The 14585-nt window shown below is 40.2% G+C and overlaps 1 protein-coding gene across 2 annotated transcripts in view; it reads left to right on the top strand.

Annotated features, from left to right (window-relative positions):
• Positions 1–4298: 4298 nt before the first annotated feature.
• The window catches only part of LOC110163243 (disks large homolog 5-like), a 117175-nt gene continuing 106888 nt past the window's right edge, over positions 4299–14585 (top strand). For both annotated transcript variants that reach the window (XM_055150044.1, XM_055150043.1), the window contains exon 1: positions 4299–5061. In XM_055150044.1, coding sequence (XP_055006019.1) covers positions 4764–5061 — 298 coding nt within the window. In that variant the 5' untranslated portion in view covers positions 4299–4763. The remainder of the gene's footprint in view (positions 5062–14585) is intronic.

Genomic DNA, 14585 nt, shown 5'->3' with positions numbered 1-14585 from the left:
TCCTTGCTTGTTGTCACCATGGTGATGTTACGATTTTGCCTATATAGCATTAAATGTATTTATTTATTAAACAATTTGTTTTTATGGCTTAACTAAAAACAGTCATTCTTACAGTGAACATAATCGGAAAAGGTGGGAACAAGTCGTCATTTTGCAAATCTCAAGTAAGTCTCAAGTCGTTGACTTCAAGTCCGAGTCAAGTCAGAAGTCAAATACAGGCAAGTCCAAGTCGTCTGCTTTGAGCTTCAAGTCATTTCAAGTCTTTAAACCAAAAAAGTACCAAATACAACTTAGATTTTTGCAATTTATATGAATTTTAAGATAAGATGTACTTATAACATCATGTATACTTACAGACATGCACATTTTTTCCTTTTTAAATGCCTTGACAAGATCTTAGAGGACTCGAGTCAGACTCGAGTCAATATGTTTAGAACTTGAGACTTGACTTGATAAAATGGACAAAGACTTGGGACTCGACTTGGACTTGAGAAGACTTGATGCTTCTCCTAAAAAAATGATATGTTTTTTTGAAAATACTTTTCTCTTAACAGTTGATAAACGTTGTGTTTAATTTTACAGGAACAAACTGGAACATGTCCATCCCACTTCTCTGTTTGTTACTTTGGATGTAACTGAAGTACTGCAATGTAGTATCCTCAAAAGTACTAAAGTAATATACAGTACAATACAGTAAAACAGAAGGAACTACAGAGAACTACATGAAAAAATAACTGTTATTTAGCACTTTTAAATCTTAATTCTTTCTGTTCTGACTGTGATGAGTCACACTAAGATCTCATCCAGACATTTAAAAAGAAAAAAAATTTTTTTTACAACTCTTATATAAATACTCATACAGTATATAAATATACCATGACTTTTTAAAGTACAATTTAGTTTAAAAATCACATAAATTGCAAAAATCTAAGCTATATTTGGTACTTTTTTGGTTTGAGCTCAAAGCAGATGACTTGGATTTAACTTGGACGTATGGGCCAGTGACTCGAGACTTGACTTGGACTTGCTTGTATTTGACTTGGGACTTGACTCGGACTTGAGCTCAGAGACTTGAGACTCGCAAAACGACGACTTGGTCCCACCTCTGCCATTACATAACCACTTACATTGTTAAAGCGTGTTTTTATTTTTTTTATTTAGTTCGTTTAATTAAATAAAACATGTTTTCATGGCTCAAATAAAAACAGTGAACGGGGTCGCCTCTTCGCAGATCTGACCGTCACCATGGAGACAATTTTACACCATTACATAACCACTTACACGGTTAAACCATTTTTTTTTTTGTACTTAAGTATGTAAATGTATGGCACGCTCTGTACTGCTTTAAGCTCTAAATCCTTTATGTGTAAAAAGCAGTGGCGCCCCAAAGAAAGACTTCATCCCACAGCTGGAATTACAAAGTGCTCCGTGAGAATTTCAGGATCTTTATATCTTTGCACAGGCCACATACAGACAGACAGATACGGGAGATTATGTTAAGTCTTATCTTATGTCTTTCTTCAGATGATGGTGGAGGATTATATGGAGCAGAATGAAGCGCTCGTGTCAGGGGGGCAGGTTCACATGGGGCACTGAAGCATCTGAGAGACACAACGGACAGATGAGTGCTCCACTAATACATATTTTATACATGTTTTTTTCAATATTTGTCCATTAGTTTAGTATTCAGTTTGGGTTTTGAATTTACATTAATGGAAAAAAATGGGGAAACAAATTTTGAATACAGTTTAGTTGACAATTTCACAATAATACATGTTTTTATGGCTCAAATAAAACCATGCAGGCGTACACTGAATGGGATTACATAACCACTTACCTATAGCATGTTTTTATTTATTTATTTATTTTTATCTCATGCATTTGAGAGAAACAGAAACAGTAATGGTCCATTAGTTTAGTATTCAGTTTTGGTCTTGAATTTACACTAATAGAAAACAATTGGGGAAAAACTACATGGCAATTTTTCTTCTTTAATCCGACTTCCACTGAAACTTTATACAGAAAACAGCTTCAAAATTAACCAAGTGAGTTTTTTCAAGTTGATAACGTTTACATTTACATTATATTACTTGTTTTGCAGTGATTTACCAGCTATAATGAAATACGATCGCACTCGTCGAGCGTCAGACCTCGAGTCCGAGACCAGACTGAGACCAAGCGCCATCAAGACCGAGACAAGGCCGAGTCCAAATGTACTCGAGTCCAAGACCGTAAAAAAAAGCGGTTTCAAGGCCAAGACCGGTCTTGAGTACTACGACACTAGTGGAACCGAGTGTTTTTAGTTTGTTTTCAATTTGAGAGAAGAACTTAGCCTAAATATGAAGGATTTGTGCATTAAACATGTGAATGAAACAAAACACAACTCTGGGTTTGTTTTTGACGAGGAAACAACATTATAACATTGATAGAAAAGCATTTAATGGTTCATGGTTCGGGAAATCTGCAAGAACATGCAAACTCAACATGGAAATTCAATCCACAACCTTTTTGCTACGAGGTGTGATCGCAACTGAGCCTCCTGCTTGTCTCTGTCCATGGAGATGCTATTTATTTGCCTAGAATGTTACACAATATGGCATTAAACCTATCTAATTCCAATGAGACAAGCAGGTGAACCCAGAAAACAAAGTCACAGGTCAAACCAATGGAGCGGTGACACCCTAACAGTAAAAATGCATGTTTTTCCAGTTATTTTTGCTCAATTAAAACATGTACAATTAAAAAAAGCATATGCAAAGTTGAATAAAAGTCTACTGCCATATTGTGAAACAGAAACAGTAATGGTCCATTTGGTCTTGAATTTACACTAATGGAAAACAACTTGGAAAACTACATGGTAATTTTTATGGATTAAGTTTGGTTGATGATTGGTTTATTTTACCCAAATTTCGTGTAATGCCTGGTTAACCATTTTCCAATACGCTGAATTTGCAATTGAACATCTCATTAACCTAATATAAAATAGTCTAGACCTTTTTGAAAATTAATTTATTGCAATACGCATTTCTGCCCTAATAATTTAAAACAGGGGTCTCCAACCTTTTTTCTCCAGTGAGCTCCCTTTACAAAATGAAACTGCCAGAGAGCCACTGTACCAATTTCAGCAGTTGCAAAGAAACTGAATAAATATAAGAGCAACGGCGAGTCTTAGATGGGGAACAGTAAGATGCTTATAAAACATAAACCATTATCCATTTATCTGTGCACCAAGTCAGGCATCAAAATGACACATTTACAATGGTAATTAATCAAATTGTACTTATTATGCACAGTACGTATAATTCAGAAATCCCTTGACGAGCTCCTTGTAAGGGGGTGGAAAGCTCCTGGTAGCTCCTGAGCTACAGGTTGGAGACCCCTGTTTTAAAAGACCTAAGTAAATTAAATAGTCTCAATGCAAGTTAATTTACTTTTAAAAAACCAAACCAAAGTGCTTCACATGAGAGTTACGAGCAAAAACAGTACAATCAGAAATAAATTACACTAAATACAAAGAAAAAGAGATCGCGGATACAAGCGCTCGAAATGAGTTTCCTCCGCAGGGTGGCTGGGTGCTCCCTTAGAGATAGGGTGAGGAGCTCAGTCACACGGGAGGAGCTCGGAGTAGAGCCGCTGCTCCTCCACGTCGAGAGGAGCAGTTGAGGTGGCTCGGGCATCTGTTCCGGATGCCTCCTGGGCGCCTCCCTCGGGAGGTGTTCCGGGCATGTCCCACCGGGAGGAGGCCACGGGGAAGACCCAGGACACGCTGGAGGGACTATGTCTCTCGGCTGGCCTGGGAACGCCTCGGGGTCCCCCCGGAGGAGCTGGAGGACGTGTCTGGGGTGAAGGAAGTCTGGGAGTCCCTGCTTAGGCTGCTGCCCCCGCGACCCGGCCCCGGATAAGCGGACGAAAATGGATGGATGGATGGACAAAGAAAAAGTACAATAAATTACTAAAAAAAAGATAATAAAAAAGATATCTTGCCTAGCTATTATTAAATGCCAGGTAGACTAAATTTAAAGGTTTTTGTTTATTTTGCAATATATGTTGGAATAAACATAAATCTATTAATATTTTGTATTTCCATGTATTTTATGTTTTATGGCATCTTTTAATAATTAACTAAACAAGACCAACGTTATTAATTTAATTAGGATTTTTTTTTTTTAAACTTCCCGGAACATTTTTGATTAGTTTACGCTTATTATACTGAAAACTAAAAAAAAAAAAGTTTATAAATTTTATTTTACCTGACGTGTACGTGGTCCAGGTGAGCTGCGTCGCGTAAGCCCCGCCCACCGTCACCTTAAAACTCCGGTCCGCGCTGTGATTGGCTCATTCAGTCCCAGCTGCTCCCACTGTGAACCATGGCGGAGTCAGCAGCCCCGAGTCTGCGAACAGCGCTCGGAAAGTGCACAAAAACTTAACAACATGTCGACGAGAAGTTGCTTTTTTACTCCGGAATGTCTCCTTAGCGATCACCGGGTGGATGTTTAGCCGAAGGAGGCGCGTTTTTGCGGGGAAAGGGGCGAGAAAGTGCGGGAGAAATGTGTTGTCATCTTGGACTGAGTAGACTTGGAAAACAAACATGGCTACTACTACTTCTTGCGGATCTTTCCCTGATTTGGACCACCGCTTCCCGTCCGGACTCGGCTTCTGATCGGCTCTCAATCGACAATCTCCGGAACTAGCGGCGAACACTTTAAAACCGCGGATTTACCGATTTGTTTTGGTGCTTTTTAGCGCTAAAATCGACGCAAGAAATGGAGCCTGCACATAAAGAGTTGCTGGAGAAATTTTACCCGAACTTAGTGGAGGATATCACGGATGCGGATCGGCTCGTGGACACGCTGGTTCAGTCCGGAGCCTTGTCCCAGTCGGAAGGCTTCGAGGTCGGACACAACTGCTCGTCCAACTCGGAAAAAGTGGACCTTCTATTGAAAATACTGCTGAGGAAGGAAAGAGACTATTTCTTGGAGTTTTGCACGGCTTTGGAGACGATCAATCCACGCTTGCATTCGCTGATCGTGAACGGGACGGGACCAGTGGATCACACGACTGGTGAGCAACTTTTTTTAAGCTTTGTTTTTATTTTATTTTTTTTTGCAATTTCGGTAGCGTGAAATAAAGCAGTGCAGATAGCGTAGCTGCAGAAACGTCCTCAAAGCGCAGGGCTACGTTGGCAAAACCACTGTAGTGTAAAAAACGAGCAGATTCCTGAAAATATTTGCAGAAAAACATGCAAAACCCGCTAAAAAGCAACGAAAAAACAATGCATGTGAACTAAACAGCACTTGGCAACACGTAAAGACGCAATACGTAACATTTCTACATGCAGTTACGTCAAGAAACTATGTGTAATTGTCTTGTAAATGTGTATTAACATAAAACAAGATAGTTTTGCAGTCTATTTGACAGCTGGAAATCAGTAACTGAACACAGAAAAACATGCAAAACTCTATAAAGCAAAGAAAAAACGATGCATGTGAACTAAACAGCACTTGGCAACACGTAAAGACGCAATACGTAACATTTCTACATGCAATTACGTCAAGAAACTATGTGTAATTGTCTTGTAAATGTGTATTAACATAAAACAAGATGGTTTTGCAGTCTATTTGACAGCTGGAAATCAGTAACTGAACACAGAATAAACACGCAAAACTCTATAAAGGAGCGAAAAAACAATGCATGTGAACTAAACAGCACTTGGCAACACGTAAAGACGCAATACGTAATATTTCTAGATGCATTTATGCAAATATATGATGTGTTTATGGCTTATAAATGTGTATTTAGATGAAAACACTAACTTCATGGAGTATTTATTATTATTTATTTATAACTGAGAAAAATATGCAAAACTCACTACAAATCAACGAAAAAACAATGCAAGTGATCAAATTGGCACTTATCAACACGTGAAGACACAATATGCAATATTTCCAGACGGAGTTACGTAAATAAATTAATAATAAATAACTGTTTATGTCTTGTAAATGTGTATTAAAATGAAACATTTATTAACTTGCCATGAGATGGTTTTGCAGTTTATTTGACATAGCCTGAAAGCAGTAGCTGTAATACACAAAAGTCTCGAAAAAGCAATGCATGTGAACAAACTGGTACCTGGCAGCACTTAAAGACGCAATACGTAGCATTTCTAGATGCAGTTACGTTCAATAAATTCTGTATTTTTGTCTTGGAAATGTGTATTAATGTTATTAGTGTTTCATTTTGCCATAAAATAGTTTTGCAGTCTGTTTGACATAGATGGAAAACAGTAGCTGAACTCAGAAAAACATGCAACACTCTCTAAAAAGCAACAAAAAACAATGCAAGTGATCAAATTGGCACTTGGCAACACGTAAAGACTCAATACATCGTGTTTCTAAATGGAGTTACTTAAATAAATGACTTGTTTATGTCTTGTAAATGTGCACTGAAATGAACCACTTGCGAACTTGTCATGGGGTAGTTTTGCAGACACAATACATAGCATTTCTAGATGCAGTTACGTTAATAAATAATGTGTTTTTGTCTTGTAAACGTGTATTAAAATAAAACCTTTATTAACTTGCCATAAGATAGTTTTGCAGTTTATTTGACATAGTCCGAAAGCAGTAGCAGAAGTCAGAAAAACATGCAAAACTCACTAGAAATCAAAATCAAAATGATACTTGGCAACACGTAAAGATGAAATTACGTAAATAAATTATGTGTTTTTTGTGTTGTAAATCTGTATTGAAATGAACTACTTGCTGACTTGTCATAGGATAGTTTTGCATTTTGTTTGCTATAGCCTGAAAGCAGTAACTGAACTCAGAAAAATATGCAAAATTCTCTTAAAACCCAACAAAAAAAAACAAACAATGCGTGTGAACAAACTGGCTCTTGGCGATACGTAAAGATGCATCCATAATGCAGTTACGTCAATAAATAATGTGTTTTTATCTTGTAAACGTGTATTGAAATGAATTAGTTGCTAAATTTAGTAGTAGTTTTGCAGTTTATTTGACAAAATATGCAAAACTCATTAGAAATCAACGGAAAAAAAACAATGCATGTGAATATGTTAGGTGCATTTTAACCGTTCTAATGTGTATTGAAGTGAACCACACACTTGCAGACTTGTCGTAGAGTAGTTTTGCAGTCTGTTTGACATGGCCTGAAAGCAGTAGCTGGACTCGTAAACACTCCCTTCCATGTAAACAAAAGGACAGTGTGCAAAGCTACTGTCAACGCTAAATTATGAACAAGTTGCCCGTGTGCATATATACTGAATAAAGTGTTTAAAACGGGCTAATCAATATGAACTGAATCAGCGTAGAAATAATGTATAACTCAGCCAGTCTTACTAATTCCAGATGTGCAGATTTGACAGTCCCTCCTCCCTGCGAACTGATCTGAAGAGCCACAATTATAGCCCGTTGCGTGTATAAATAGCGAAATACTATAGGCTGAAATCGCCCTGCAATCGTCAACAAAGCAAAAAGTTTAAATATAGGCTTCTAGGAGTTGAAGCGATTTACAATAATCTCACATTTCTTTAAAATCCGTGTATCGTTCGTTCATTCGTTTTTCAATATAAAACCAAAAATAAGAAAACAAATAAATAACTGTTTTCTTTATAATTTGTCTCCAAAACCAAAATGAAAAAACGGATAATGATTTGTTTTTTCAGTTTTCGATTTTGTGTTTAAATGAAAAAAGTTTCCCTTTGCCAGATGTCAGACTAAAGCAGGACTGAATCAGGACTGAATCAGGACTGAATCAGGACTGAATCAGGACTAAAGCAGGACTAAAGCAGGACTAAAGCAGGACTAAAGCAGGACTAAAGAACAGGACTAAACAGGACTGAACCAGGACTGAATCAGGACTGAATCAGGACTGAACCAGGACTGAACCAGGACTGAACCAGGACTGAACCACGTCTAAACTGTTTTCAGTCCTGGTCTGGTCCCGGTCTTGGTCCCGGTTTCGGTGTTGGCCTCGTCCCGGTCTCAGTCTCGGTCCTGGTCACAGTCCCGGTCTTGGTGTCTGTCCTGGATCCTTTTATTGCTGCTTCAATTACTGTTTTTTATTGAGTAATACTAATTGTTCGGAGAGACACAATCACTCAGTCATCAATAAATTATCCTCATTAATGTTCAGTAATGCTCAAATCCACGTTTATTTTGTGATTTACGAATAATGTCTATTGACTTGGATCGCAAAGGTTTGTCACTTTTACAATATTTAAAATATGGGTCCCCAGAAAAAAAGTTTTCTGTGACTGCGATGCCGGACTGAACCAGGACTAAACTAGGACTGAATCAGGACTAAAACAGGACTAAACCAGGACCAAGAGACTAAAAACTGGACTAAACTAGAACTATACCAGGACAACATCAGGACTAAAAACGGGACTTAACAAGGACTAAACCATGGCTAAACCAGGATAATATTAGGACTAAACCAAGACAGGACTAAACTAGTACTATACCAGGCCTAAACCAGGATAATAGCATGCCTAAACCAAGACGTTTTCGGTCTTGGTCCCAGTTTCGGTCTAGTCTTGGTCTTCCCAGTCTTGGGTCTTGGTCTTGGTCTGGGTCCTGGTCTCGGTCCTGGTCTCGGTCCTGGTCTGGTCCTGGTCTGGTCTTGGTCTCTGGTCTGGTCTGGTCTGGTCCTGGTCTTGGTCTCTGTCCTGGTCCTGGTCTTGGTCTCTGTCCTGGTCCTGGTCTCGGTCTCTGTCCTGGTCCTTTGGGAAACACTGGGCTAGTAGTTTTTATACAGAATAAGGCAGGATATTTTGTCGTTTATGAGGAAATTCTTGTTCTTCAAAATCTGCTGCCTTTCAAATTTGTTAATTGCGTTCAAATTCCAATCGATTCAAATGAATCTTCCAGTACCGGGAGAAAAAATCTAAGAAAATACTGTAATTTTGTGTTGAAAATGACCACTATATTGTCTAAAAATGTACATACTGGTATCAAAATGAAGAAAGTTTGAAGTATAAACACTAATTTTGCGTTAAACGTGAATCATCTTGCATTATCTGTCTGTCTGTATTTCCTTTTGGCATTCTGGTGTTTGCAATGACGTTACATCTTTTATTTTGGTTAGCGTCCAACTTGTCTTCGATCCAGCGCTAATCTAACTAAAAGTATTGACCAAATGACAAACTGATGAACTTTTTTGCTTTGGGGCCGTGAGCAGCAGCAGCAGCAGTCGTAGTAGCACCACCACCACCACCACCGTCATGTGACTCTGTTCTTACCCCCGCACACTGGAGAGGTTGTTTTCTATCTAAAAAGCGAGCACACACAGCCAGCCTATGCGTTTCTATGTAGGCCTATTATAATGCTGTGGGCAAGCCTTGTGTCCGAGTATTTGACGGCGCTAAAGAGGCCAAAACTATCAATAGAACGACAAAATGGGTCCGTGTGAGTCAGTACATCGACGGTCAAATTAAACAACGATAATGAAAACACTGGAGGCATTTAAAGCGCGCATATTACGCTATTTTCTGATTTGTGTTATAAATCAGTGTATCATTCGTTGATTCGTTTTTCAATATAAAGCCAAAAAGAAGAAAAAGAAGAATGAACTGTTTTCTTCGTTATTTGTCTCCAAAACCAAAATGAAAAAACAAGATAACAATTCTTTTTCAGTTTTTGATTTTGTGTTTAAATGAAGAATGGAAAAAAAAACAGATAACGGCCGTTTCCCGTTTTCGTGACTTAAACTGCGATGGCGAACTTTTGTACCGCATATGGACTGAACCAGGACTGAACCGGAGATCGGGGACGGGGGACGGAGATCGGGGACGGGGGACGGAGACGGGGACGGAGACGGGACGGAGACCGGGGACGGAGACCGGGAACGGAGACCGGGGACGGAGACCGGGGACGGAGACGGGGACGGGAGACGGACGGAGACCGGGGGACGGAGTCGGGGACGGTGGTGGGGGACGGAGACCGGGACGGGGGACGGAGACACGGGACAGGGGACGGGACCGGGGACGGAGACCGGGGACGGGGGATGGAGACCGGGGACGGGGGACGGGGATGGGGACGGAGACCGGGGACGGAGACCGGGGGACGGAGACGGGAGACGGAGACGGGGGACGGAGACCGGGGGGACGGAGACGGGGGACGAGACCGGGGGACGGAGACGGGGGACGGAGACGGGGACGGAGACGGGGACGGAGACCGGGAACGGAGACGGGGGACGGAAGACCGGGGGACGGAGACCGGAACGGAGACGGGAACGGGGGACTGGAGACCGGGGACTGGAGACCGGGGACTGGAGACCGGGGACTGAAGACCGGGGACTGAAGACCGGGGACTGGAAGACCGGGACTGAGACCGGGACTGAAGACCGGGACTGAAGACCGGGACTGAAGACCGGGACTGGAGACCGGGACTGAAGACCGTTTTAGCCCTATTTTAGTCCTGGTTCAGTCTGTTTGCGGGGCACAGACATGATATGAAAAACGCCCATTATTTTAATCGTCAAAACAGTGAAAATGTCAAATATGTCGCATAAACAAGTTTCCTTCCTCTGAACAAGCAACAAAACTGTAGCTGTAACAAAATAATTGAGTAAAATATACCATAAAATTGTCTTGGCGATGCATCAATACAGCAGCTCACGATATCTATACTGCATCATCACATTAAACGATATGATATATTGATATTTTGATATTTTTGCACACCTATTCCAGGCACTGCCCCACCAGACCGACAGAGTAAGAACTGAATTAATAATGCATTGTAAAACGATTTGGGTATCTCGAAAGATTCTGTTTTAAAATCCATGGTTTTAAATTACTTTGTTTTTTTTTCCTTTTATTGCCTCGTTTTAAAGCCACACAAGGACTGAAATGGTGCAGAATCAGTTCTATTGGAGGTTGGTAATGACGTGAATCAGTGTTGTGGTCAAACTAACAGTCTTCCCAATGCTTCTTATAACACAACACCACACCAATAACATTTGAACTGAAGTCACTCTCTTTCCTTTGTGTTTGTGTTTTTGTTGTGAATGTGCAAAATATGAATGCGACTAAAAGTTTTCCTTAATCTGTATTGTCAGCCTACTGCCCTGGTTTGCCCTCCTGAACCTTTCCTCCACTCGTTTTTGATTGACACAAACAATAATTGAGAATCTGTTCTGGATTTTGGTTAAGAATTAGACCAATCAGTAAAATTTGGTTGTAGTTGGAACGGAACGTCTCATAATATTTGAACTTTTATTTATACAAAGCTGTTCTGTGACACATTTGGAGCAGTTCTGTCTTATTTTAATGTTCTTTTAAAGGAAATAAATGCTGTTTTCAGTCTCTGCTCTGGCATCGATTGTACTTAAAGGTGCACTGTGTAACTTTCAGAAGGGTCCATCAAAAGATTTTTTCCATGGAGATGTTACTGCTTTGTCTGGAATATTTCACAGTATGGCATTAAACCTTTCTATCTTCATGGAGACCAAACCAGACCAAGTTACAGCTCAGATCTGTTTTTGAGTTATAAAACCACCGTTAAGTTAATAAATGTAAGGGAAAGCTGTTGAATGTCATAGTGTGGAGCATTCTTGGCCTGATTCATTAGTCGGTTTAATTTTGTGGAAACCGTCTGACCTCGCAGCATTAGAATTCGTTCGCTTGATTGTAGGCGGATACTTTTGAAATAAAAATGTTGGACCCTTTTGACGGAAAGTTAAACAATGCACGTTTAAGTCCATTGATGCCAGAGCAGAGACTGAAAACAGCATTTATTTCCTTTAAAATAACATTAAAGTAAGAAAGAACTACTCCAAATGTGTCACAGCATTTATTTCCTTTAAAATAAAATTAAAATAAAACAAAACTGCTCCAAATGTGTTACAGAACAGCTTTGAATAAATAAAAGTTAAAATATTATGAGACTGTCTGTTCCAACTACAACCAACTTTTAATGACTGGATCTAATCCTTAAACAAAATCCAGAACAGATTTTCAATTAATGTTTGTGTCAATCAAAAAACAATCTCTATTTGGTCCTGATGTATGTAATGCGCCAAATCCCGTAGGAATTTATCCCCTTGATAAAATTCACCAAACATTCTCTTCCGGCTTTAAAGCCTCGATCTCGGGAATCGTTGACAACACAGAATGTCTGTCTTCGTCTACATCCATCTCGACCGTTTTGTTTACTGTTGTGCTGTTCCACAAAAGGGACCCAGACAGACGCTTGAGTTTGACGTCATGGCTTCACAGCTCTTCACTGATTGGTGCGGGGTCTACAACTTCCGGGGTTCTTGCAAACCGTCTAGTGTATTCTGATTCCTGACCTATTCGCTGGAGAGGAATAAAATTGAGTGTAGGTATTAGGTGGCGCCAGCCTGATTCATCAGCTGGTTTTACTTCGTTTTACTTCGTACAAACAGTCTGACCTCGCAGCCTTAGATTTGGTTCGCTTGACAGTAGGCGGGTACTTTTTAATTTAACCAATCGCTGCTATTTGGTTGTGACGTATGTAATGCGCCGCTAATTCAACCAAACATTCTCTTTATTCCAGCTTTAAATCCTCGATCTCAGGAATCGTTGACAACACTGAATATATCGCTCTTTGCTGTTTGGCTGGTGCCCGAACTTGCACTTCCGAGGTTCTTGTAAACCGTCTACTGTATTCTGATTCCTGACCAAGTTGCTGGAGAGAAATGAAATTGAGCAGAGCCACTAGAACATTCTAGGCAGAGCAACAACATCCACAGAAACAAACAGGTGACGGACCCCCAACCAAAAAGTTACATACCGCACCTTTTTATAGCTGTAGTTTCGTAATCAGTATCAGAACTAAAAAAGCCGGAGCAGTGCATCCCTGACTGCAGCCAAACATGGAAGTATAAAGGGCCTTTGATGCTTTCTGTGTGGAACCAGGGATTATGTAAAGATCAACGTTAGTCCACCACATCAGAACACACTTGATAATTGGTGAACCATGAAATGACAGAACCTGAACAAACAGACTTTGATACTCCTTTTATTAGCAGGCAAAGGCAGGTGTACTCTGCTCATATAATTTTATGAATAGGACCATATCCAGGCGAACAGTAGCTGGCATAATGGCATTGTAGTCACATTAGCTTTAGTGTCTCAGTGTTCGCTCAGTCATTGTGTCATTCCCTGCGAGCCAAATGTAAGTTTCAATTATGCATTTATTCTGCCCTCATTATTTATAAAGCTCACACTCTCGCCTTTGTTGCTTCCTCTGTTTTGCAGTGCACTAATCCATCACCAGCAAGTCTAAACATCTGATTTTGAGCTGAACAGTTTCAATTAAAACATTACGTTGCTATTGTTATATAATTAAGGAAAAAATACACACGATGTTTTGACAGATGAGGCAATCTGGCCACAGGGGGTTATACAAGCCACTCACCGCGTTTGTGCTGCGATCAGAGGCTGGGTGCCAGATGGGTCATTAGGATTATGGCAAATGCAAAGCAAATATAGAAATGTTGTGAACAGAGATAGACCGATATTTTTTAGTATATCGGCCTTAAATGTCCAGCACATGCTCATATTTAGTTTAGCTGTGCAGTTGCATAGAGTTCACACAAAGCTTTATTTTAACACTTTAATGTGAAGAGATAACTGCACAAAACGTGAATACACAGCTTCCTTAAAGGTTTGTGGGGGGAAAAAAGGCTTAAAGGTTGTATGGAGGATTTTTTTTTTGTTTCAAGTTGTCAATGATAGATTATAGAGGTGCAGTAGCCTTGTAATTATGATGACCAAAAAAAAGAGAATAAAAATTCATCAACTCTGGACGTGGTGGGGCTAAACATTTGCCAATAGATAACGACACTGCCTCGTTATCTGTTAGCTGACAGGCTGTCAATCAATCTCCCTACGTTTCTAGTGTAACTGACTTGCCTGCGCGCTGCCGGTACGTGGTTTACATACGCCTGTCACGCAGTCCACAGACGCAAGACGCACAGACGCTGTTTACTCCACCAACGCAACAGTTCTTAGCGGCTTTTTTTGACCTATATCTTCCTCGCAGTTCGCACAAAGTTTGTTGCAATGGCGACAAGAATCCAGGAGCAGTTAGCCGCAAAAGAAAGTCCGTTTTTGAGATCACTGAAAGAAGAAGACAAGGGGAAAAGCAGCGAAGCCAAACTAAGGTGATTCTTGAAGATTCATTCCAGCGATGGCGCAACTGAAGCAGACGCAGGGTCTAAAGACTGACGCATTGGTCCACAAATTACTCCTGGACAGGAAACTTCTGCTTATTATGAAAACGTACTTTATTTCCAAGAGCTACACAAACGTTTTTCAGGACACGAAAGCGATATCCTATGTCTGAAAACGTAATTTTCAAGGCAAAGAAAGAGTCCGCTTGCTGCTGCGTGTTGTAGCTAGTTCATTCGCACTGAATCTCCGCGGTTTCACGCATGCGCAACATTTGAAAAAGGACAACAGTCGCTGGATTTCTCGTTCCTTGGAAAATCCTCTATACAACCTTTAATGAGTTGAATTTAAATTGCATAATTCAGAGAAAATGGTTGCTGCATTTTTCTACCTTCAAGGCACTCAAAGCGCTTTACAACAAGGA

This window comes from Boleophthalmus pectinirostris, unplaced genomic scaffold (assembly GCF_026225935.1).
Source record: "Boleophthalmus pectinirostris isolate CB_2022bp ecotype Guang Dong unplaced genomic scaffold, ASM2622593v1 HiC_scaffold_14, whole genome shotgun sequence".
Taxonomy (NCBI): Eukaryota; Metazoa; Chordata; class Actinopteri; order Gobiiformes; family Gobiidae; genus Boleophthalmus; species Boleophthalmus pectinirostris.
This window is presented reverse-complemented; position numbering and strand designations above follow the sequence as displayed.